This window comes from Girardinichthys multiradiatus, chromosome 19 (assembly GCF_021462225.1).
Source record: "Girardinichthys multiradiatus isolate DD_20200921_A chromosome 19, DD_fGirMul_XY1, whole genome shotgun sequence".
In the NCBI taxonomy this organism is placed as follows: Eukaryota; Metazoa; Chordata; class Actinopteri; order Cyprinodontiformes; family Goodeidae; genus Girardinichthys; species Girardinichthys multiradiatus.
Genome location: NC_061811.1, coordinates 24,314,062 through 24,341,049, shown reverse-complemented (window position 1 = coordinate 24,341,049; position 26,988 = coordinate 24,314,062). Strand labels below are relative to the sequence as shown.

Genomic DNA, 26,988 nt, shown 5'->3' with positions numbered 1-26,988 from the left:
CCGAGGGCGGCGGGGCCGTATGAGTATTTCCCACAAAATATAATCTGTTTACCGTCCGTGGGTTTTCGCTCATACAAAGTATTTTTCTTACTCGTTTTTATATTAAATGTTTTTACTTGTGATAAAAGGAGGGACTGTTGGATGGGTGTGAGGACTTGTTATCACTCATGTAAAAACCTTGGGTTGCAAGGCACCTGCACTATGCCTTCCTCCCTGTGTGTGTGAGATCATTGTTATCTCTGTGTGAACCAGCCTCCTTTCCGTCTCACACACATACACCCTGTCTGAACTGTCTGTTGAACTGTGTATATAAATAAAGAGATAGGGTGTCAAAACTTGGTAGTTTCACTGCAAAGTGGGCTACCCTTGTCACAAGTAACTCTGACTGTATTGTTCTTACCTCTGAGTTGACTAAATAATACCTAACAGTCAGCTAGTGGGAAATTGACACAAATCTGTGAGTCTGAACCAGTTTGGATAAGAGATCCCAATGGACAGTCATGCCAACTATCTATTCTAATGTTCCTTGAGTGTCCGGTGAATCTATTGGGACGAGATGGATTACTACATTTGGGGTTAGCATTAATTCCGACCTCAGAAGGACATATTGTAGTAAAGAGAAAAGCAGAACTCAGTACTTCAGTTGCTGAAGTAGTGTTAGTGGAAGACACTAGGAAGCTCTGCAAAATGTGGACACCTCCACACATATCTTTATTCAAGGATAAAGAACTCAAGTGGCATGATATGGAAAGAATAGTGCAGAGGGGAAAAGATGCCACAGACTGGTTTGCAACAACAATGAATACAGAAACTAGTGCATCCACAGGATTAACTAGGAAGCCATTATTATTTTGGACAGTGACAGTGTAAAAAGGGATACATTTGCATACAAAGCAACAATGAGAAATATTTCTTACTGAACAGGAGGAACAGTTCTTGAGTGAAGTCCCTGATAAGTTATGGTCAAAAGACCCTACTGATGTGGGTTTAGTAAAAGGAGCAGTAGCTTGGCAGACTGAGGGAGACTCTACATACATATATGCTATAGATGAAGATAAATTAACTGATCAAGTAGCTGCAAGATTTGAATCAAGTATCTGTAAATGGTGTACGATGAACAAAAACGTGGACAGGATCAATTATATTCACTACAATGTGCAAAAACTAGGAAATTGGACAAAGCGGGTTTGAAACTGTCCATGACCAATTGGCTTCAACTTCCCTGATGGCATTCCAGAATAGAATTGCTTTGGACATGTTGTTAGCTGAAAAAGGAGGAGTTTGTGCCATTTTTGGAGAAAATGTTACACATTTATATCTAACAACACTGCGGCTGATGGTGGCCTCACTAAAGCCATAGAAGGTTTAAGATCTCTAAATGGCAAAATGAAGGAGCATTCTGGAGTAGACACCTCGATGTGGGACTCCTGGCTGGATGTGTTTGGGAAGTATAACATTTTAGTATCATCAGTAATAATTTCCTTTGCAGTGTTTGCTGCAATTTTGACATTGTGTGGATGTTGTTGGATTCCCTGCCTTCGTTCTCTGCTTAACCATTTCATCACCACAGCTATTTCTCCAATGGAAGACAGAGTTACCCAACTCTATCCGTTATTTAAACAGCAGGATGATGAAGATGATGAGGATGCGACTGACCACTTTTCTGATTTGTACCCAGATCCATCTCTATATGGATCTGTGATTTAAATGTCAGTAAGTACCTCTGGGTATAATTGTCTTTGTACTCATGAAAATAATCTTATAGTCAAAAATCTGAAAGAAGTGGCTGTTAAGTGATATAAGAATATGAGCAAATACTTCTATAAACAGGGAGGAAATGTTAGAATAATTTAATATAGATTTATCTTATATTTTCTTCTATTCTTTAACTTGACTATTTGATTTTTATAACCTTTCATGATGTTTGTGTGAGTAAAGGATGTGATGAGTTTGTCTGCAGGCAAAGGTCATAAATGGAGCTGAGAAGGAAGCAGTCCGCAGTTGAGGAGGTCATAAAAGATGAAGGCTGATTGTGCTGAACGGACAACACACTGATCCTAAGATTGGAGGAGACTGTGGAAGTGTGTTGTTAAAAGATAATGGTGTTTATGACCTGTATACGATGCAGCTGTTTTTCCCATCCTTAGGGAATAACGTTCTTTGTAAATAGGGACCCCCGAAAAGATAAGAAAAAGAGAGGGTCGGACAGATGGTTTTCAGAGCGGTGGAGGTTTGTAACTGAAAACATCTCTATCCGTTCTCCTCGCAGCAAGTAAATAACAAATTCTTTGTCTTTCTCTTCTTTTTGTGATGTTATAAGTATTGTAGGTTGTTTAAACCTGACACTTACCACCCCCAGAGTGCAGGCCTGGTGGAAAGAACAAATGGAACAATAAAAAATAGACTGAGGAAAACAGTAGAAGACACAGGGAGGCCCTGGCCAGATTGCCTTTCTTTAGTAAAGCTATGGATGAGAATAACTCTCAGTCACACGTGTCTTACCCCATTTGAAATAGTGCATGAAAGACCGTTTCCACTACCATCAGAAATGAATGACACTGAAAAAGTGCAAAGAGAAACCTCACTAGCTGAATAGATGAACAAGATGTTACAGACAAAGGAAACACAATTGTCCAGTAGTCTGCCGGTAAGCTCTGCTCCTATTCCACAGAATAACCTGAGACCTGGACCTGATCAAAACACTCCAAAGGAAGGATTGGAGCACCCCTCGCTGGGAAGGACCATACCAGGTTCTACTGACAACGCCTATAGCAATAAAGATCGCAGAGAGACCAAAAACACCGGGGTAGCAGGGGAAGTTTGGCTACAAAGGGGCTGGTGACCCATAGGGCCCAGCGTCTCAAACCCAGTGAAGAAAACAGCTGACCTGGGCCCATTTATCATGGCTCCTTGTAAGGTATGGACAGTCATTACAGAACTGAGCCTTGCAATTGCAATTGTGCTCTGAAAAATGATCTTGCAGTTGAAAATCACATAGAAGAAACTGTTAAGTGATGTGAGAATATGAGCAATTGTGAAATAAACAAGGTTAAAGAAGCATTTTTCTTTTACATTATGAGTTTATGAATATCATTTTTTCTATATTACAAAATTACATTTTATCCGTTTTCAGTTATTTTGTTTTCCCTCTACCGTTCTAGTGACTGCCTTTGGCGGGGGAATCGTGTGAGTATTTTCCTGCATGATAGTCTGTCACAATAGAGCAATGTGTTTTGGTTTTCCGTCTGACAGGTTTTTTGCTCACACAGAGGAAGGTTATTCCTTTGAGATAAGCCAATATTACATTTTATATCTTTTCATTATGTTTGTGGTTTCCTATTAATAATCATTTTTATCCTTTTTATGTTTTAAATCATCGTTCATGATAAACAGGGAGGACTGTTAGGTTGTATGTATATATATCAATGATCGCTATTATCACTTATACTTATTTCTGCTATTTTCTGAATAGTCACATGCAGATATGATTCAGTGTCTTGGAACATTCTGTACTCAAATTGTTATTTTGAAAAAATGTGCAGCTGGTCTCACACCCCTCTTTGTAACCTTCACTCTATTGTATAATTGAAACCTGATGTGTCTTGCACCCTTTTTGTAATCTGATACTGTATAAATAAAGCCTGCAGAGGGCCCACATTTTTGTAGCTCTACACTGCACGTGTGGGTTACCTCTTCGCGAAGAACACTGAGTCTCTGTCTCATTCTCTGTGGTCCAACTGTTGGTTTGAGCTGATCACTCACTCCACTTAACAACCAGGAACAGGTCCGACTTAGTGCCGGCAATGCGGACCAAACTCCTGCTCCGCTTGTACAGAGACCGGATGGCCCCTAGTAAAGGGCCCCCGATTCCATACTCCTGGAGCACGCCAACAGGGCATCACGAGGGACACAGTCAAATGCTTTCTCCAGGTCCACAAAACACATATGGACCGGTTGGGCAAACTCCCATGAACCCTCGAGTACCCTGTAGAGGGTATAGAGCTGGTCCAGTGTTCCACGGCCGGGACGAAAACCACACTACTCCTCCTGAAGCCAAGGTTCGATTACTGGCCGGACTCTCCTCTCCAATACCCTGGTGTAAGCCTTACAAGGGAGGCTGAGGAGTGCGATCCCCCTGTAGTTGCAACACACACTCCAGTCACCCTTCTTATGAAGAGGGACTATCACCCCAGTCTGCCAGTTCAGAGGCACTGTCCCCGACCGCCACGAAATGTTGAAGAGGCACGTCAACCATGACAGCCCCACAACATCCAGAGACTTGAGGTACTCAGGGCGGATCTCAACCACCCCCGAAGCCCTGCCACCGCGGAGTTTTTTAACCACCTCGGTGACTTCAGCCTGGGTGATGAAAGAGTGACAGGGTCTTCAAACGCTTAATGCCTTTGAATAAAACTTATAAAGACAAAGTCCGGATTTTCTCTTGTTGTGAGTCAACTTCTCTCAGACTTTGATAAGAAAATTCCACTACACTTTTAGCGTTACGAACAGGATCCAACGTGCCAGAGGAAACCGCAGGAGGGGACACGGATGCCTGGCCAGCCTGGAGACTAAGTTGTCCTCAGTCCACCTCCATTTTACGGAGGGGAGTCCGGGTGCCCGCCTGCGGCTTCTGGCCGATTGGATCCGAACTATTTGTCTACAAATATATTTGGGTGAGAAGTTGCTCTGTATGATATAATGTATATATATATATTTTTTTTATTACACATTAACCATCATCTCCTAACTAATTAATTAGGTTCCGGAGTTGCGAGAGGGAGGACATCAGCTGAGGGCCAGGTCACCCTGTAAGGATACAGGGAGGTTCTTATTGTTAACAATAAGATAAAGCAAAACACAGGGTTTTGCGGGTGGTTTTTTGCAATTTTCTACACCTCATAAAAGAGAAAAGCCAGACGGCAGACGTGCCACTGAACGGGTAAAGGAAAAAACAAAAAGGGTTCCGGAACCTCAAAGGCGTCAGGGGTGTCTCCTTCTCCAGACTCTGCGATTTATAAGATAATGAAAGAAAAAAGGTGGGGATGATTGTGTTAAATGTGCTTTAATTTGGGAGGATAAGTTTGGTTTTCCACAAGGTGGAAGTTGGAGGGTAAATCAGTTGAATAAAATAAAACAGTTGATGGATGGTGATTGGGAAAAAATAAAACAAATTAAAAAAGGATTAAAAAACAAGATCAGAGAGAAATATGTGTTGGAATGAATGGATTATGGAGGCTATGCGTAGGGAAAAGAAAGTCCGAATTGAAACAGATGGCAAGGGGAAAAGATTTGTCCGGGGTCGTGCCGTTGATGACCCCACGTTTCCACCCCCATATAGACCTAGTGATGCTTCACCCTCCGGTCTATATCCATCTTTACAGACGGAGTTCCGGGCCCTCCAGATGGCAGACCTCGATCTAGACTCCCGTCCTCCTCCAGCAGCAGGCCAACCAGCAAATCTGCCCGCAAGTCAACCAAGACAACTCGCCAGTCCGCTTCAGCATCAGCCCGTGAGTCAACCCACACATCCACCTGCAGTGCAGGCTGACCTCACCGAACACAGCGGCCCCAGCGGAGCGGAAGGTGTGATCATGCACCAGCCTACAGATGAGCAGCGACCGGGATCATCAAAGGACCAGAAAATACCTTTCCTCTCCTCTCCTGTTAGCTTCATGAGTTTACATGGCTACAAAGTGGAAGACAACGAGGAGAAGATAAAAAAGAGGAAGAAGAGTAAGTTAAACAACGTCCTGATGAGACTGTTGCTGATTTTCTTTACCAGATGGAAAGAAGCGTTCAATAAACATTCAGGTATGGAACGCCCTGCTAACTTTACTGTTTTGGGCAAAGATGCTGTGTGGATATATTATGGAAGGACTTCTCCCTGAGATCGCAGCACAAACTAAGACTCTTTATGTTGGTTGGAGACACGGGGTGCGTTTTGAGGAGCTGAAAAGACATGCTTTACACAGCGATGTCATCAACAACAGGAAGAAGAAAAAAGTGGACAAAAGAGAGACTGATTTGCATAACGCTGCCTTGACCCTGTACTGCAGTACAAATCAACGTGGTTTTTTTCCTCGAGGACGAGGCCGGGGACGCCGGGGCAGAGGTCGTGGAAGAGGACTGTGGTCCCGCTCCAATGCTTGCCATAAGTGTGGAAAGTTGGGACACTGGAGGAATGACTGTCCAGAGAAACTGCAGCGGCCTGACAGCGGTAACTGACGGGGGGAGGATGGGATCCTGGATCAGGCTGCAACTCGCATTGAGGAGGGGTCTCTTAAGGAGCGTGAGGTTTCACAAACACACACACAGTTGCATGATGATACTGATTCACATAGGTTGCTTACAGAAGCCATATTACACTTAGAAGGTGCCTCCGTAGTTTTACCAGGCACGTATCTCCATACACAGAACCCTGCTTTTAAAAGAATGCCTATGTTTTCTATGATGGTGATGGGTAAAGAAATGTCTTTGTTGTAGATTCAGGAGCGACACACTCTGTTTTATCAGCTAAATGTATCAAAGAGCAGCCAAAACTGAGTGGTCGATATGTTCATTCTGTCTCTGCTTCGGGTGAAACAGTTAGGGAAAGTTTTTCTGTTCCTCTAAAGTGTTGCACTAATGGGTAGAGACCTCATTAAAACAAGCTTAGTTTTACTGCAGATGGTCTTCATACAGTCTCTGACAGTACTTACAGTGGGGTGCAGTTTTTGTCCACAAGTGTTAACTGACGCTTGTGGAAAGTACAAATTACTTGTTTTCACAGCAGCTGCTGGGAAGCGGTTATATTAGGTTTTTTTCTTCCCTCTTCTGATTCATGCAGCGTGTTGATTTACACTGTACCTTATATCAGGTCCTGACAAAACTATGAAAGGTTGGTTCTGCAGGATCTTTTTTCTCCCTTTGGGGAAGGAAAGGAAACCTAATCAGTTCTGTGCTGCACAGAAATATTAAAACACTTGTTGTTTTCTAAGATATCACTGGCTAAAACTTTTAAAACTTTTGAGAGTTTATGGGGGTTGTTAAACACATTTTCCTTGGCAAAACAAACCTTTAATGAGAAAAATTGGGATGCCAAAATCATCCGTATTAAGACAAGGAAAGACCTGAAATATTTCAGTTAGTGTGCAATGAATCTAAAATATATGAATGTTAAATTTTCATCATGACATTATGGAAAATAATTAACTTTATCACAATATGCTAATATTTTGAGAAGGATCTGTATTAGGTCCTGACAAAAACTATGAAAGGCTTGGTTCTGCAGGTCCTTTTTTCTCCCTTTGGGGAAGGAATGGAAACCTAATCAGTTCTGTGCTGCACAGAAATATTAAAACACTTGTTGTTTTCTAAGATATCACTGGCTAAAACTTTTAAAACATTTGAGAGTTTATGGGTGTTGTTAAACACATTTTCCTTGGCAAAACAAACCTTTAATGAGAAAAATTGGGTGATTTTTGAAGGTAAGAAAGATTCTGATCGGACAGTGATACCACACAAAATTAAACTAATCTCATGTTCCCTAAAAGACTCTGCATGAAAAGGCCTTCAGAACTGTGGAATTATTTCCCACCACAGTACCAATTTTTTTAAGCATGCTTTTTCTTTATTTTAAAACAGATCTGTGTTTTTGTTTTGTTCTTGTTTTCTTTTTAGCATAATGTTAGTCTGAAGCTTCTTATGAACTGGGTTAGGAGCAAATATGATCTGAGGTAAATTAGGAGGTGTGAACTAGTGATTTTTAAATCTGATTATTGTCCAAGCAGAAATAATACACTAACAGGTCTGGGGATATTTAGCCAATCCTTCAATCTCTGCAGAAAGTTAGCATCATTGTTCAATGCAGTAGTACTCAACCTGTGGTTCCTGGACTCCATAAAATTATAATACTTAATTAAAAGTAGACCGATTACCTATTAAAACAGATCTAAGCCAATGATGGGTTCCAGTCATTTTGGTGGCTTTGAAATGCAATAATACTCAAACTTTCTACTCTGGGGAACACAGATTGGGGTTGAAGAGTTTTGTTTTGGAACCAAGGTTAGGATTTTTATAACGGAATAAAGACAAGTAAAATCCTTTATTTTAGAAAAAAAAAAAAAAAGACAAAAGAAATAAAGGCCCTCTTAACAGTAAGAGGATGGTCGGCTCAAACTCCAGTCTCCTTGTTTGATTTCTAAAGGTTTAAAGATTAAAAGAATACCTAGGAGTACAAAGGTACACATGGTAATTTCAGATTACTAATAGATAAAATATTGGACCATTTATCAGCATTTAGATTATTAAAGAGGGGTTCTAGTAATAATTTTCTCCCCAACTCTCAAAATTTAAATAGCCCAAATTAAAGAAAATGATGTTTGTTCTCCTTTTGAAACACTATGTGGGAAAAAGTCCAGTTTGGAGTCAAGCGTCTTATCTTGATTTCTGATTAAGTCAAACACTGCAGTTTTTGTTTTGTTTAGGTAGACCATAAAAATGTCAATGCCGGCTTAAAATACTTCTTTGCATTTAACCTGAGCAGAGAAATTCTTGAATACAGCAGCGATCAAATTGAGCCAAACAAAAAGAGAATCATAACAATAACTCTCAGGATTGTAGTTATTATTATTACAGAGTTACAGTACAAAGAATTGGCAAAAGGTTTCAGCATCAGTAAATTTAGATTCATGTTAATGAAAACTGTTGCTGTGCTTCTAAATAGTTTGAGATCTCTGTGGACTATGTGCACTCATCTTAAAAAGGATCCTGACGATTGTCATAACAAGATTGATCAATTACAGCATTAAAAGATATGGCTGAGAAAACATATTCTGAAAAGAGATTGTTAAAAATTTATTTGAATTCTTGAAGCTTCAAACTTGGTCATTTGTCTGTCTTTGACATTTTGTCTTTGTTTTGTTGGAATGAATGTTTGTTTATATGTTGCATGAAACAATAATCCATGTTTAGAATAATGTTTCCAAATCCCAGATTGATTAAAACTTTGAGTTTTCAGGAGAGTTAAGAAGCAGCTTGTTTCTGAGGTAGGTGCATGTTAGCTTTGCAATTTAAGGTTCAATAAGATGGGTTGGAATGAAGAAACTGTGGGTCCCGCCCATAGACTGTCAATCATAGGTTAGTTCTGCCTGACTCCGCACACCTACCAGGTTGGTTCATGCCTTTACTTTCATGGAAATGCTCAGCACCTCCCTTCCTGAGTTTTAACATTGTTTAAGAGACAATAGAATCAAAATGCTTGTAGTGATTGTTGCCTTAAAAACATGTATTTTTTTTGGATATAGCATGACTTTTAGATTTATGTGTTTTACTATTAAAAGGTTAATGAAATACAGATCCTTCTCAAAATATTAGCATATTGTGATAAAGTTCATTATTTTCCATAATGTCATGATGAAAATTTAACATTCATATATTTTAGATTCATTGCACACTAACTGAAATATTTCAGGTCTTTTATTGTCTTAATACGGATGATTTTGGCATACAGCTCATGAAAACCCAAAATTCCTATCTCACAAAATTAGCATATTTCATCCGACCAATAAAAGAAAAGTGTTTTTAATACAAAAAACGTCAACCTTCAAATAATTATGTACAGTTATGCACTCAATACTTGGTCGGGAATCCTTTTGCAGAAATGACTGCTTCAATGCGGCGTGGCATGGAGGCAATCAGCCTGTGGCACTGCTGAGGTCTTATGGAGGCCCAGGATGCTTCGATAGCGACCTTTAGCTCATCCAGAGTGTTGGGTCTTGAGTCTCTCAACGTTCTCTTCACAATATCCCACAGATTCTCTATGGGGTTCAGGTCAGGAGAGTTGGCAGGCCAATTGAGCACAGTGATACCATGGTCAGTAAACCATTTACCAGTGGTTTTGGCACTGTGAGCAGGTGCCAGGTCGTGCTGAAAAATGAAATCTTCATCTCCATAAAGCTTTTCAGCAGATGGAAGCATGAAGTGCTCCAAAATCTCCTGATAGCTAGCTGCATTGACCCTGCCCTTGATAAAACACAGTGGACCAACACCAGCAGCTGACACGACACCCTAGACCATCACTGACTGTGGGTACTTGACACTGGACTTCTGGCATTTTGGCATTTCCTTCTCCCCAGTCTTCCTCCAGACTCTGGCACCTTGATTTCCGAATGACATGCAGAATTTGCTTTCATCCGAAAAACGTACTTTGGACCACTGAGCAACAGTCCAGTGCTGCTTCTCTGTAGCCCAGGTCAGGCGCTTCTGCCGCTGTTTCTGGTTCAAAAGTGGCTTGACCTGGGGAATGCGGAACCTGTAGCCCCTTTCCTGCACACGCCTGTGCACGGTGGCTCTGGATGTTTCTACTCCAGACTCAGTCCACTGCTTCCGCATGTCCCCCAAGGTCTGGAATCGGCCCTTCTCCACAATCTTCCTCAGGGTCCGGTCACCTCTTCTCGTTGTGCAGCGTTTTCTGCCACACTTTTTCCTTCCCACAGACTTCCCACTGAGGTGCCTTGATACAGCACTCTGGGAACAGCCTATTCGTTCAGAAATTTATTTCTGTGTCTTACCCTCTTGCTTGAGGGTGTCAATAGTGGCCTTCTGGACAGCAGTCAGGTCGGCAGTCTTACCCATGATTGGGGTTTTGAGTGATGAACCAGGGTGGGAGTTTTAAAGGCCTCGGGAATCTTTTGCAGGTGTTTAGAGTTAACTCGCTGATTCAGATGATTAGGTTCATAGCTCGTTTAGAGACCCTTTTAATGATATGCTAATTATGTGAGATAGGAATTTTGGGTTTTCATGAGCTGTATGCCAAAATCATCCGTATTAAGACAATAAAAGACCTGAAATATTTCAGTTAGTGTGCAATGAATCTAAAATATATGAATGTTAAATTTTCATCATGACATTATGGAGAATAATTAACTTTATCACAATATGCTAATATTTTGAGAAGGACCTGTAGTTTAAAGTCGTTTGAAGACTTAGTTTTGCATACAGAATCATTGGTGATTTATTAGATTGAAAGTTTTCCCTGGTGCCATTAAGCTAGCTGACAGTTCAAGATATGCCAAAAGTAAGGAATATATTTTTGATAAAGAATCTGAGTCAAGAGTTCATACATGGTGGGAATTATTTATTAGATTCAATTTGTAGGGTTTATGCATCCGAATTACATTACATGTCCATTAATGTAATACTAATATTCATACAAGACAAATCAGGATGATATGTGACTAATTTCTAAGTGAGACATTGATGAACCGAATAACTAAAGTTTGTGTTTTGTTGTTAATGGAACTGAATTGCAGTTAAAAACATCTGGATTTTCTTCATGTTGCTTTCGTTATATTCATAGTGACACATAGTTATGTCAGAATTCATTTCTTTGGTTCTATGTAATGTGATCTTGGTTACTAGAACATTTTTGTTCAAACTTTTTGCTGGATTGTCACATGGGTTGGACCTGGCACCAGAAGAGGGGAATGTCAGAATAAAGTAACATGGGGTTCCAAAAGTTTTAGCACAGTGAGGACTTAGTGACAATGCGAGAGAGACGTTGTGCTTTGTTTATATAAATGGTGCATAGCTCCTTAAGACCACATTCTGAAAACCTGTCTGAAAATATGGTGTTGATTCTTTTGTGAAATTTTACATCTCCACAGATTAGGCCATTTTTGAACTTCTCTTTGGGTATTCTGAAACTACGGAAATAATGATCTGTAATCAGGCCGTCCTCAATCATCATGTCACATTTTTGATATTCAGAATATTTAGCTGATGGTCACTGCTAGTATATCAGGTGAAGTCAGAAGATTAATTCTCTTTGGTTTTGCTGGATGTTTTGATGAAGTTCATGTAATTAAGCACCTAGGCTTGAAAATGGGACTTTGAATTGAAAATTAGCCAAGTGTTGTGAAGGCCCTGCCTATTGTTCTCACTTATATGAGATTGAGACAAAGAACACATTCAAATCTCAGTCCTTTTGAAGTGCTGTGTGGCAGGTCTCCTAATTTGGACATGGGGATATTGCCAAGATAATTTTCTTCCACATCTTTGTGTGAAGATAGGATGTTGTTTTACTGTCAAAATCTGTCCACTGTCTATTCTCAAGTTTCACAGACGGTGAAGGCTGCATTACCAGAAACAGCCACTTCCACCCTCCAGTCCTTTATTCCTGGCGACTGGATTCTGCTCAGAGAATCTAGAAAACACTGGAAGTCCAGGCGCTGGAATGGCCCATATCAGATCCTACTAGTCACCCAGGAAAGCTGCAGGAAAGCTCCAGCTCCTCCAGCTTCATCTGGCTTCCAGGACACAAGTCATCTTCCAACTGGATCATCCACGGCTTGAAAGGTGTGAGGACAGCGGACCACCACAAGACAAAGAACTGTAAGCTCATCACTGGCGAGTGATTGAAGAGGTGGTTGAAGAACATTGTTCTTACAAGGGCACAATCTCTTGAGCAGTGCAACGTTATTTCAGAATCTACTTAAGGCCATCGCATTGCCTGAAAGTTGGAAATCATAAGGTCATTTGCCTCACTGCATACACACCACAGTGAGAGACACATAGGAAACATACAGGGAAGACCTCTACACATTTGCACATAAACTTTCCCTGGATGATGGACTGGCAACGTCTGCAACAGAGAGACAGTCAAACATGCGCCATGATGCTTATTCTCCTTAATTTCTTAATATTTGGTGGCTACTAGGGGCTCCTTTGCCTGGACGGCAAGTGTCAGCCAAATTCTTTTCTCCCACTTTGACAGCGAAACTGACTCTGAGGAGGAAATCTTGGATGCTTTTATCTAACTTTTATGTTTATTGCTTGATATCTATCATTATGGTACAAATTTGAAATGTGTTCATTTCCACTGTTGTTTAGTTGGACTATGGAAGCCTAACTTCCAGCAGGTTAGAGTTCCTGTTTCTAAACATATTTCTAGAGGAGCTTCCTACGACCGCTCAGCTGTACCAGACTGGTAACAGGGCAGCTTGAAGTGCAGTAACCACTCAGGAGAGGCAGCAGGATTTTTGAGTTTTGTTTATGATTTGTTTTCTTTGAGAAAAAAAACTGTTTGCTTTCAGTACCAAAAGAAAGGACATTCCACTTCAAGGTCACGATGCAGCTATATGGAAGATGGTTTATTCTGATGCTAATGATTTGTATTGCAAGTATTTTATAACTCTTGTGTTCATTTGGAAAAAGGCACAGCAAAGACAATGTATGGCTAATCTGAGGAATTATGCTAATAATACTCATCAGCGGATTCGAAGAGAGATTCATTACTTTTCTGACTACCGTGATCATGCTGATAATGTCTGGTGGCAACTGATGCATCAAACCGTGAGGAAGATAAGAAATGATAGTTGCTATGTTTGTTGTTTGATTCCACGTGCTATTAATGATCAACCATTTTTAGTACCTGTTCCTATTGATACTACTTCCTTTCCAGATAGGCAACATAACCAGCTGGTGGAGGTTATTTTTCCTTTGGTGAGGAATTATATTGTAAGGCAAAGCAAGAAATGTTAGTAGATTTTCTAGTGAGACTAATTTAATATGTGCTACTACAGGAATTCTTTATAGATTTTGGGGTAATAGGAATCAGTAAGATATTCAGATATAGGTACAGATATTTGTATTGCACAGGAGGAAAACACACCTTATTTCCTTGGGAAGACAGAAGGTTGCAAAACTATTATATCTGTTTTATGTGCTTTAATCAACAGACATAAATTTGAGTCATGTCCTATCAGAACTGCTGCTTATACCATTTCAGGATCTTCGGTCCCGGAGCCTATGTGTTAACTCTTAATCTTACAGCCTTACCGAATGGAAGTAAAGTTGTATGACCAGGCAGGTAAATTAACCAGGGTTCTTGTTACTTTTCCTAGTAGAGATGGGTACTCGTGTCCTAAGAACATGGTTTGGATGTGTGGAAATTGATCATATCTGTATCTGCCTGCTAATTGGTCTGGAGTATGTTATCTAGCTCACTTATTACCTACAGTCACAACTTATAATTCAATCAGCCCGTTATTAGAGAGGAAGGTTTCACTGTTCTAGCCAAGGAGCAGCAAGCTCTTAGAACGATGAGTTTGCAAACTAGAATGGCTTTGGATTATCTGTTAGCTGAGAGGGGTGATGGTTTTGAAGAATTTTCCTTTAGTTGTGATTATCTTGTAATCAGAAGAAAGGAGTGTGATGAAAATTCTTTTATTAAGTGTTCCAAAGTGTATTACCTTTAGGTTACCTCACTCCTCAGAACATCTGTGTTAGAGGAGGAAGCTGTAAAGCCATTATCAGAAGTTTAACGGTTAAAACCCATCATTTAGGGTGATGCCTCAGGAAGAGCCATGGTCTGTTCCAAGATAACTTTGTCACCTCTGAACCCGAGGAGGGTCTAGGCCATAAAACACAGACTCTTTGAAGTTGAGATAACACTGTCATGTTTGGTATAAATACTGTGTGTAAATGTTGTTCGTGGCTCTGCTTCACTGACTAACCTCAATGACAGGGTCTTCAAACGCTGAATGCCTTTGAATAAAACTTATAAAGACAAAGTCCGGATTTTCTCTTGTTGTGAGTCAACTTCTCTCACACTTTGATAAGAAAATTCCACTACAGTTATTAAATCCTTTTTCACTCACCATCACGCTGCCTTCTGTGGTCCTATTTTGCAAGCCTTAACAGAATGTTTCCGCCAACCTCGGACCCCGCGGACAAGCAGAAGAAAATCGCCCAGGATTGCTGGGTCCAGCGGCAGATGGAGGAGGCAATGAGGCATCTGCCCAAGGATTTGAAGGTTCTGCCGTCTCCACTGCTGCTGGAATAGATGGAGCGTGAGGTGGCCCAGCGCCAGAGAGTTCGGGAGGGCTGCTCTGTCCCTCGCCTCAGCTCCGACGTTCCCCTCCTGCTTCCGTGCCAGCAGCTAAGCCGTCATCCTCCTGCCGTCGCAGGAAACGCCAGCGTGGAGCTCCTTCCTGTGTTTCAGCCGGCAAGGAGGAGTCTCCCACGGCCGCTGCTGAGACGTCCGGAGCAGTGGTTTCTCTGCCAGCTGGCAGGAGGGTTGCAGCAAGTAATGCTGAATCTTCGTCTGCTACAGCACTGTCTCCCAGGCTCGCTGCAGCACGTCGCCTTTTTCAAACTGAACAAAGACAGGACTCTCAAAGTGAAATCACCGTTCATTTGGACTATTTTGGACATGGTCATTTTGCAGTATATTATGCTATCTACAGACTAACTTCGAGGCGAACTACAACGCTTAAGAAATCAAGCCGCTCAAACGAGATATTGACATCAGTACATATGGCCCTCCTGCTCTTGTTAGCGGGTGATGTACAGCTTAATCCAGGACCAAATACATCTGCTGATGCCGGTATCGAAGGGCTACTCACCAATGAGCCGGGGCTGGTTGCTGGAGACCAGTGCTCCGGTGGTGTTGGCGGTGATGTGTTGGAGAGCGTGTTTTACATCCAGGAACATGTTGGACAGCAGTTTAATCAGACTATTTTGTGTGGCGAGCGCGGCGTGACTAGTGGCTGCGGCTTGCTACCTTGCTACGGCGTCTGATGTATCAACTCAGAAGATCGATGGTGCCAGAACACTGTCAACAAATGTTTGTACTGACCATTTTCATCTTGGAGATCTTGGGATCGCCCCCCCTGTTACACTGAATACTACTTTTGGGATTATCACCAACGAACTGTTACAAAGTGAAAGTGAGAACTTGATGGCCAATAGCCGGGTTTCAGCCACGTGATTTTGATGACGCGCGAAGAGGGCGCGATTTCAGATGGAGTGCAGGAAGTAAAATGTCAAAGTTAAATGTCAAAGGAGGCAACCGTTGCAGAGAGTCCGTATTGTAGGGATTTAGATCCAGTTTCCAGGCGAAGATACAAACAGTTAATTCACAAATATGTTGGATGTGACCCTTATCTCATCAAGATGAGTGAGTTTTCGAGAGAACCTCAAGATTTGCCTTTAATCGAGGCTGTTGATATCACGAACTATCTGGCACTTCAAACGTCTTACTACACTAAACAGCAGATGAAAGCCTACAAAAGTCTGGAGGCATAAAACTTTTTTGTCAGCGGGTGGGTCTAGAACCTTGGAACCAAACGGCTCCGTGATAATTATCGTTTGGTCTTTGCCAAGGTGAGTGTTAGTTCATATATTAGTGGAGATGTTAGCGGTTAGCAGAAGTGGCTAAAACAAACATACAACGCCTCTCTACGTCTACATTAACTTAACAATCATTACTACATAAATAGGCATTTCACGACAAACTAATGGTAAACAGAACCACAAAAAAAAGAAGTTGGACTGCTACTTACCGCTGACGAAGTGGTCGCTACAGACACTCGCATTAGCAGACTCTGCTCCTCCCGACCGCAGATGTAGATTTGTAATCCACTTTTTAAGTCGTTTTTCGGTTACTTTTTTACATCTTTCACCTTTATGAATGACAACCTTTGGCACTCGATAATAATGCTTTTCCTTTTTTCTGCTGGAGCGATTGGAGCAGCCGTAAACGGCACAAAACATGTGCGTGTTTACAGATGGCAAATCCTCGGCTACTTCACTTCCTGCCCTCCATCAGCTTTCCGCGCTCTCGCGGCATTGCTATGTGACGTCATGTGAAAGCTAGCTATTTCAACAAGACGAAGAGACATAGACCGGACAGACGTAAGTTAAAGACATTACAAACTGAAGCAATAAACAAACAAATAAATTATCTATTTTTTGCTGGAGTGGTGTGGGACCCTGCACTTAAACCTAAAGGTATCTATGGAGGACATGTAAATATAAGAAGTCTCATACCCAAATGCGAGGAAATAAGAACATTGCTAACCGGATCTAACTTGGATTTTTTATGTCTAAGTGAAACCTGGCTAACTGATAACATTCCTACTAATGTAGGGATATACATGTTTCAGAAAGGATAGAGTTGTAGGCCGAGGAGGGGGAGTATTAATTTATATAAAATACTTATTTAACGTCAATGAGATATTAATAGATGAGCATGTATTAATAGAATGTGTATGTATAAATGTTTGCCTTTCACCTCGTATGAATTTTAATATGGTAGTGTACAATCCTCCATCATGTTGCAGCTCAACCTTTTATAATAACTTAAAATAATTGTTAACAGGATTTAAACACAACAGGGAAGTAATCATTTTGGGAGATTTTAACATTAACTGGATGGACAATAAATTGAAAAAACCACTTAAAGAACTGACAGCAAAATTAGATTGTCATCAATTAATCAATAGTCCCTCCCGTATCACCAAAAACAGTCAAACATTAATAGATTTAATTTTTTCAAATAAACCTGGTTGAATCATAAAAGCCTATAACTTAGTGTGCGGCTTATCCGACCATAATATCACTCTCATTGGAAGAAAATTACCCCGAAATCGTTTTGTCAGTCGTTATAATACACAGAAACAGATTGTAATACAAATTCCAAGAAAGGATGTACCCAAATTTGAGGCCGAATTGGCCAGGGTTAAGTGGGATGACGTCTTAAACCAGAATCAGGTAAATGATTGCTGCAATACATATATTCTCAAAGTTTGTAATTCTATGAATAAGTTTCTTAAAACTCAAAAGAAGGGACGAAGAAAAATACAGCTACCTTGGGTATCGGATGACATTCGGAAGTTAATGAAAAAGAGAGACTATGCCCTAAAATCTTTTCTTAAAAACAAAAGGACCACAGATTGGCTGCTTTTTAAAAGTCTGAGGAACAGAGTAGTTAAAGAAATGTTCAAATCTAAAGCTAAATATTGCATAAATGTTTTGTTAGAAGCAGGAGGGAATGGTAAGATGATCTGGAAACAATTAAACAGTTTACTGAATCCCAATGCATGCACTAAGCACAAATATGAACTTGAGGTAGCAGGAAAAATCATAACTGATCCTGCTCAGCTAGCAACAATGTTTAATGATTTTTTCCTCTCTTCAGTTAAAGACTTGGCATCAAAGTTCTTACCAGCTCCAATGGATATACATGGTACAAAACAGACGAAAAAGTGTTCTGATTTGTTTGAAATAAAGGAAATTCATTATTCTGACGTTCACAAAGCTATCAATAGCTTAAGCAATTCTTACGCAAATGAAATGTATAATTTAGACGCTATGTTCTTAAAAAAATACAGTAATATTCTAGTAGAACATTTAACTCACATAATTAATATTTCCATCAGAACAGGGCAATTCCCCATTGCATGGAAAAAAGCTTTGGTGAAACCGATTTTTAAATCAGGAAGTCCCCAGGAAATCAGCAACTACAGGCCAATAAGTCTTGTTCCGGTCATGTCAAAAGTGCTGGAGAAAATTATTCTAGAACAACTATTATTGTATTTAGAAAGTAACAATCTTTTGCATCCTCTTCAGTTTGGCTTCAGACATAATCATTCAACAGAGACGGCTATAAGTCTACTGCTTGAAAAGGGTAAACAATCACTTGACGGGACAAATTACTGGTGCAGTTTTCCTTGACCTGAAAAAGGCTTTTGATACGGTGAATCATAATTTACTGATCTCAAGGCTTTCATTATTTAATTTCTCAGAACGCTCATTGTCTTCGTTTCAATCATATTTGAAAGATCGTGAACAATGTGTTGTCATTAATAATAGTAAATCTGTCTTTTGTAAAATAGTAACGGGGATTCCACAAGGAACTATACTAGGACCGGTCCTTTTTAGTCTGTATGTTAACAGTCTTCCTGAAATTTGTCCTGAAGTTAACCTGCAAATGTATGCTGATGACACCATTGTTTACACAAAACTTCAGGACATCCTGCGGAGATTATCATCATGGCTAAATGACTCTTGTTTAACTCTCAATACAAAGAAAACAAAGTGTATTTGCTTTTCAATCAAGAAAACGTCATTACAGTCCTTGAATATCTAGATCAATGGGGATCCTATCGAGCAAGTATCACAAGAAAAATATTTAAGAATAATTCTGGATGCTCAGCTAAATTTTAGGAGCCATGTTGATAAAATGAGCAAAACTGTTAGATCAAATATAAATTGTTATAAAATTATTAGAAATAGTTTAACACTTCACTGTGCAGAGATGTTTTTGAACTCAATGATTCTCTCACATTTTTCACTGTCTGGTCTCAGACTGGTCAAACTATATTCAAACCATAAGCAAGTCTCTATAATCGGGCTTTAAAGGTTTTATATCAAAAGCCAATCAGATTCCATCATTGTCACATTTTGGCCAAATTTGGCATTTTAGACTTTACTAATTTTATAAATTATAATCTTTTAAAATGGATTTTTAAGTGTTTACATGGATATGCACCTACACCATTAAGCGATTGCATACAGAGACTGCAGGGCAATAGCAGATCTACCACAGCGGCTTCAGATGGAAATTGTAAGGTCCCCTTTCGAAGAACCACTTTTGCTCACGTCACTGAGGGTCCCGCTGACACCTCAGCTCCTGCTCACGCCATTGAGGGTCTCGGCGAAGCCTCAGCTCCTGCTCACGCCACTGAGGGTCCTGCCGACGCCTCAGCTCCTGCTCAAGTCACTGAGGGTCTCGCCGATGCCTCAGCTTCTGCTCCTTGTCTGCAGGGGTTCTTTGAGAGTCTGATCCTTGTCTTGGTTCCTCAATTCCCTGATGAAGGGTTCGAGGACGAACCACCCCCAGACCCTGATCACGTCATTGAGGGCTTCAAGGAGCAGCTTGTCATCGTTCTGGCCTCAGAACCCATAGATGAGGGTTTCGAGGAGGAAGCACCGCCGGATCCTGTCTCTGGGGGGTTCAAGGAGCAGCTTTTCCTCTTTCTGGTAACCGAGGGTTCCCCAAGCTCTGCTTCAGCCTCTGAGGGTTCGCCTGGCTCCACGCCTGTCTATGAGGCGCCTGGTTCCATGCCTCCGGAGCCTCTTCTGGAACTTTCAAAATAAATTGCATTTAACTGACTTCAAGCAACTGAGGAAAGGGGGGTAGCAGCAGACTTCCCATGATGCCACTGTCTGAATAAGAGCACCCCTCTCCAACAAGCCGACCTCTTTCACCGATGATCATCGGGATAGGGGAGACAAAGCGCGCTGATGTCTCTGCTGGCATTAAAACAGACATAAACTCTTCAACGGGATCAAAGGATGTCATACGATCATCGATCATATGCAAAGATAAGTACGAATGAAATATTGTCTGTGTATCCGGTATTTTCATTCATGAACGAATTAAGGTGCAAGAGTTGCTTACTTTTTCTCTGAGGCCTGCAGAAGCAAATTGTCCCAGACAAGTTCCCTACAGAGAAGCAGAGACACAGTATAGAAATGATCATCCAGAAGGATGGTTTTATTCAGCAGATCATTATTTAAAACATTATTTTATTAAAATAATATTTTATCTGATCTTGCATTGTGAAGGGTTGTCTAAACATTTGCTGATTATTACCTAAGTTAGTTCCAAGACTAACTTAACTTCATTTCCAGGTTCTTCAAGATAATCCTTGGTTCTCAAACATAAACATTGCATGGTAATGTTGCATCACACTTTTTGGTCATGATTATCAATCATCTTTAATCAACTTGTTTATATTGTACATAGCCCATTAGTCTTCCCTATTCTTTAATTCTGCTTGGTAGTTTAGTTGGATTGTTTTAGCATAGTAAAGAGTTTGTTGATTGAAATATGTTTGACTTTGAGTTGACTTATTTCTGTTAATAAATTCTTGTATTGTAAGAAATTGTGTGAATTCATTCCATATATGTGCAGAGTTTATGCTGTTCAATAATGTCAGAGATTGGCTCACACCTTTCTATTTTGTCCTAATACCATCGCCTTACTGGGCTGGTATTCACAGGACAACCCTTAACAAACCAAAATATTATTTGATAAAATATTCAAATATTAATATTAAATAATATTGTCAGATTCATAATTCCAACACGTGTACGGGTTTATCATACACAATTAGCTTTGCTTCTATAATTTCCAGTTATGTAAATCTCACAAACTGAATGCAACCTAATATAACACAACTGTAGCAAAGGTAGAGAGAGCAACTTGAACACAGCATGTTGATGATGTATTTGCATCACCTGCAGCAAGCTTTTCTCTCTGAGGCACATGTCTGACACTATTTAGTCTGATGCCTGAGACCCGACAACGTTTCTCTGACACCTGATGCCTGACACCTGATGCTTGAGACCCGATACCTGATAACGTTTTGCCTGAGACATGAGAGCTGATGCCTTTTGTCCTGGGACCTGAGGATGTCCTTAAATGTGCACCGTACAATGGTGGTTCTTTCATGAATGCTGCCCTGGCTGAGCATCTCCTTTGGCTAAAAGCAGAGATGATATAATGAATCCCACAGGGGCTCAGTTTGATTAACATCACCAACAGCTACGCCTCCTGAAAACCAATCCAATTCAGAAAATCTTCTTACACGTATAGTAGGTGGAAATACTGTGCAGCCTAGTCATGTGACATGCAGCAGGAAACAGGGTGTGCCTACTAAACTACCTACGCAACTGATGGAAAAAAAAAGACTCCTTTTTTAAATTAGTGCTAATGCACCCCCTTTCCCCACCTCTATTGCTGCCTATGTTGCCCATATCAAAAACTGCCACTGATTTCTATCACAGTCAGTGAGGGTACAAAACATCCCATGGCAAACTAAAAGTAGGAAATGACAGAGGGGCCAAATGACCTGGAGCCAAGCCCCACATATTGCACAGAGAGGACTGTTTGTGATGTAGCTGAACTATGGAAGAAACTCTTACCAGTTTGTCTTGTTTTGTGGATGTTTGTTAAGTGTGAAAAACAATTCGTTTTTCAGGTATTGACCAATTCCATAAAATCTGGTCATTTTCATTGAGTTTTCCACTTTCTGTTTTCCCATCTTTTCTTATGGCCTATACACCAGAGTCTCACCTTTCAGTACATCTCTCTTTGTCTCTGCATTGCTGCATTCATAGTAATCTGTATTCTGCCAGTTGTTGCACAGTTGTTCCTCTTGTAATGAATAAGGAGGCTGAACTAGAAAAACTAGTTTTACTTCTGCAGTTGTTGTTCAGCTTGAGTAACACAGTTCCTCAGTCAAAGCCTGTTGTGCTTTTTGAAAGGTGGAGAATTGTGTTGGTCTGCTCTTGTTTTATGCCAAGCATCTGGTTTTTCCCCATAATAATTTGCTCCATGTAACATTGATTGTCTATGAATTGCTATTATGCTATTTGTTTTGTAAATGTATGTAAATGAATAACGTAAATACATAATCTGCATGGAAAGCAGCCCCCAAAACCACAGGAATTTTCATGTTACATTAGAAAGTTATGTATTCAAGGTGTTTGATGAATATTATTGATTCAGGTAGCTTCCCATCAGGCAGCTCCACCCCGCTATTTATTTAGTCTTGGGCGTGGACAGTGATCTGGATGTTCCTAATAAAAATCAAACAGAAAGAGCATTATTCCGTCATGTAGTCTCCAGAAGGCAAAATTTCCACCGGCTGAAGAATTATCATATTTTCAGGCGGCCCTCTTAAAAGCTGCCTTCATTTTCCATATCTGCCATTGAAGGTAAGACTAAAAGTGAGACGGCTCCATAATCCTCCTCTACAGACCAGTATCTTCATTCCTTCCTTCCTAAAACCAAGTAAAACTGTGCTGTAGATGCTCAAGTTTTTTCTGTAAAAATCTTACTAATAACTGAGATTACATCATAGATTTCAATATATAAGTGTGAACTGTCTTAGGTCTGTTTATCAGTTTTAGACAAAATGGCTGTACATGAATGGATGTACTATCTTGATCATTGGGCCATGCGGTATAAAATAAATTAAAGCAATCTAACGTTGTATATAGTTCTGCCTTTTGTTGTTATAACACTAACAAGTAATTGGGTTGACTTCATTTTGGCAAACAAATTAAATAAAAAATTTGCACTTAGGAGTCAGTAAATAAAAAAAACTTATGTGTACCAAGGTTAATAAAAACCTGATGCACAGCAGTTCTTCGGAGATTTAGATCAAATGCTACATAAGTTCAGTTAAACCAGTTGGACAGAAACTGTAGGTCTTGTGTTAATTTAATTCAAGAATGTGTTTTGGATAAATGCCAGAGGAGAAAAACGTGTACAAAACACATAAAATGTATTTCTGGGAAAATCATCAAGACAAATGACATATTACACAGTTTTGATAAATTCTCAACACAAACTAAAAAAGTACTTGTTAAAAAAATGCCTTTTTCCATACCAATAAATCCAGTACAACTCACAGGACCTCCAAGTTGGATGAGGCACACACACACCCCCAATTGTGCCCAAGCTCAGCTGTGTTGGTGGCTGGGAGTTTTAAAGGCCTGGATGTGATTGACACCTTGATCAGGAAAATAATAAATTAGTTAAAAAACGTGTGGCCATTATTAGTTCAGACTCCATTTGCTAAGGTATCCTCAAACAGTGCATATTCTTTGATGTATAGAAAGGCACATTAAACGAGTGGGTAATCTTACCCACTAAGCAATGTTAGATACTGTACTTTCCATGAACTAACTTGTTTTGGACGCAACCCTTATTTATCATTTGCTGTGATGAGCACAAAGTAATAGCATGCTCAGATTGTTTTGTCTTAAAATAATAATTATTGTCTATAAAAGATTTTATTTTTGTGACAGAATGACTTTTTCAACATAGCAATTGTTTACATCTAGTATATTAAACCATGTGAACCGTCTTACCTAAATGTTAGCCTAAAATACTAATTGGGTTGTGTCTTTTTTTTAATGTAGTTTAGAGATAAAGCGACTACCCCACATCCCACCAGGTACACCGGGTATTGATAAATGCAGAAGAAGTCCCAGTTAACAACTAAAGCTTTGTTCATTTAAATGTTTAAACTTCATTGCAGCTCCTGAGGAAACACAGACCTACACCTTCTGATGTGGTGTGGCTGTTTTCGGATAGGAGGCGACACAAACTGAAACTTCCATTTCACTCTTTATTCAAAACTGGTGGACTATGCTTAAAACAGTGTCCATGTAAGAAAACCAACTGTTTTAAATGAAGTCTACCATTTCTGGTGGGAAAGGTGTTCAAATCTCCTGCAAGAAATATTAAAGAACCTAACTGACAACTACAATAAGTATGTCGTTTTTCTGCAATTTCTTAAGGGACATTAATCCAAATATTAGTGTATCATATCTGAGCCTTTGTCTACTGTTGGCATTTTGTAGACTATAGAAAATCCAAAATAATTTCAAACTGTACCACTTCATTATTTTATAATATATCCGTTTATTATTATGCATATTCAAGCATGAGAAACTATGGTTAAATGCATCAACAGCTCAGATTTACATTACCTTCAAGTCCATGATGAGTGTATGTAAAGTTCTGTCCAGAACTGTATCTCTGCATCTTTTTATATAAAATCTTCAGAAATGCTTAGTCTTTAATGTGTTTCCTCTCATTCCTTAACTTATTTTTTCTTGTCTTTATTCCATGATCAAATGGAAGGAGCCATTCTTAGGAAGTCCTGTTAATTCGAGATCAACCAAACCATACCTCATTGGATCATCAAGGACCTGTTATACTGCATTTAATAGCAAGGAAGCATCTACAAGAGCTGACCAGCAGATTTGTTCTTGTAGGACAGATTAATAAAGGGCTTTGTGTGGATGTCAGCATGCAGCCAACAGGTCTGTAAAGCAAAGTGATTGAGAAAGCACCACTGTTCAGAATTGTTTCCCAGTATTTCTGTTGTTGTGCTTAGCTGGGTACACATTCAAGAGAGCTGTTTTTCAGTTGGCATAAATGACCTTCAACAATCTGCTATTGTAAGCACAAATAGGTGAAAAATGTTTAAATGTATTTCTTTTGATTGTGTTTTTTTTGTTTTCTGTGCCCCTTCTCAGGACAGAGCATGTCATCTGGAACTTTTCACAAAATCCTCCGACCGCTTCTGTTCAGTATTTTTATTATCGGATGTTTTGTAACTGTCTTTTTCATGTATTTTAAGCCATCCACCAGCTGGATAAATGGTCAATTAGAGTCATCTGATTCCACAAACCATATCAAAAATGTATTTACCACAAAAAGGGACAAAAACTTGACCACCGTTCTTGTCTGGCTGTGGCCCTTTGGACAAACCTATGAAGCTAACATCTGCAGCTCCAACTTTAACATCGAGGGCTGCTTCATCACAGGGGACAGAAAGTTCTACAACAAATCGGATGGGGTCGTCATCCATCACAGAGACATTGCTGGGGACCTGTCCAACTTGCCGAAATCTCAGCGGCCCCCGTTCCAGAAATGGATTTGGACGAACTTGGAGTCGCCTTCGCATTCAGCCCAGTTGGCTGGGATTAATAATTTGTTCAATCTGACTCTCAATTACCGTCAGGATTCTGACATCCAAGTGCCTTATGGGTCTATTGTAGCAGCAGAGACTGTGGAGGACTTTGTACCACCAAGCAAAAATAAACTGGTCTGCTGGATTGTCAGCAACTGGAATCCTGAGCACGTGAGGGTAAAATATTACAATGAGTTGCAAAAGCACATTGAGGTTCATGCATATGGACATGCATTTGGGAAGTACATCGCTAAAAACGATTACATCCCTACTATGGCCAGCTGTAAGTTCTATTTGTCCTTTGAGAACTCAATCCACAAGGACTACATCACTGAAAAACTGTACATCCCCCTCTTTGTGGGCACGGTGCCAGTGGTTCTTGGCACAAGCAGGCAGAACTACGAGAACTTTGTTCAAGGAGACGCTTTTATCCATGTGGATGATTTCAACTCGCCCAAAGAGCTGGCTGAGTACCTACTTCTTCTGCATAAGAACGAAGAACTGTACCTCGGCTACTTTAAATGGCGGCAGCACTTTAAAGTAAATCTAGTGAATTCCTGGGCACAGCGCACATGCAAGGCTTGTGATTACCTGAACCGGCACAAAGAATACAGGGCATTCAATAACCTTAACAAGTGGTACTGGGGCTGATGGTCCCCAGACCGGCTATTCAGCACTAATCACCTCAACATAAAGTGGTACTAAGGACACATATACAACTTAGTTACCTGTTGAGGCAAACATTAAGGTGAAAATCTTTATGTAATATTTAATTGAAGAATTGAAAAAAAAAACGTCTCATTTGTGATAGTGAAGAAGTCACCTATGCACAGCACTGAAGTCAAATGTGAAGGTTGTTTAACACTGTCAAGCATAAGTATGGAAATCTGTAGCTATGTTGAAACATATTATTTTATGTTTACATTTGGACTGTGAATCTTTCTTTACTTTTGGTGGAGAAATATTGATGATTTAAGGTCAATCCTTTGTTCAGTGCTATGTGAAGAAACCAGATTTTTCTGCTCTAAATTCAGTTTTGAGGTGGGTCGTCCTTCAGGTTTATAATCAAACTTTAAAGTTAATATTACACGGTTATCTGATCACTTACAACATCTTCACTGTAGCGGAAGTTTCAGCACATGGTAGCGACCAGCTACTAGTCCCCGGGTGAAATCCATTAACTATGTTTAAATGCACGGGCTCAGCTGTTATTAGAGGTCCGTACACTGGGCGGAACTTCCAGGGGACCACTAATCACAGAGCTGACAGAGGGTGTGTCCTAATTCAGGGGCTGGATCCTTCGAAGGACCCGGTCTACGTGGGCTGGTTCCTTCGTCGACCTCTAAAACCACAGAGGCCGGAAGTGAGCAGCTGCGGATTGGGATGGTCTAGCCTCACCGCCGGGAAGGCTGGCGAGGCAAGCCGGCAGTTGCTATGGCGGGAGCGGAAAACTCCGAACATGTCGGAGCACGTTTGAAATTAAGCGATGTCTTGATAAATCAAGCAGATATTTCACGTCTACATAGTTATATTCCCACACTAAAAACATTGTAGAAGTTCATTTGTGTCACAGAAAGTCTAGTTTTTCACAATTTAATCACAGCTTTTGCCGCTGTGGTCTGCCATGGTTGACCCTGCTTGCCCAATCAGCTTCGACCCGCAA

General features: G+C 40.3%; 2 protein-coding genes across 4 annotated transcripts in view; one reads left to right on the top strand and one right to left on the bottom strand.

The window, feature by feature from the left end:
* LOC124856050 (four and a half LIM domains protein 2-like) overlaps positions 1–16,463 on the bottom strand; it is a 49,124-nt gene extending 32,661 nt beyond the window's left edge. Inside the window, exons 1-2 of the mRNA XM_047346247.1 lie at positions 16,326–16,463; positions 14,640–15,136 (exon numbers count right to left, since the gene is read on the bottom strand). The gene's annotated coding sequence lies outside the window, so the exon portion shown is untranslated. The remainder of the gene's footprint in view (positions 1–14,639; positions 15,137–16,325) is intronic.
* Positions 16,464–16,560: 97 nt separating this feature from the next.
* LOC124856049 (4-galactosyl-N-acetylglucosaminide 3-alpha-L-fucosyltransferase 9-like) lies at positions 16,561–26,554 on the top strand. 3 transcript variants are annotated; one of them, XM_047346244.1, is made up of 3 exons: positions 16,561–16,677; positions 24,491–24,672; positions 24,889–26,554. In XM_047346244.1, exons 2-3 carry the CDS (start codon positions 24,660–24,662, stop codon positions 25,974–25,976), a joined length of 1,101 nt encoding a protein of 366 aa, XP_047202200.1. In that variant the 5' UTR covers positions 16,561–16,677; positions 24,491–24,659; the 3' UTR covers positions 25,977–26,554. The 3 variants fall into 3 exon arrangements, with proteins under 3 accessions (XP_047202200.1, XP_047202201.1, XP_047202199.1); XM_047346245.1 differs by lacking the exon at positions 16,561–16,677 and adding an exon at positions 23,714–24,012; XM_047346243.1 differs by lacking the exon at positions 16,561–16,677 and adding an exon at positions 23,714–24,116.
* The last annotated feature ends 434 nt before the right edge of the window (positions 26,555–26,988 follow it).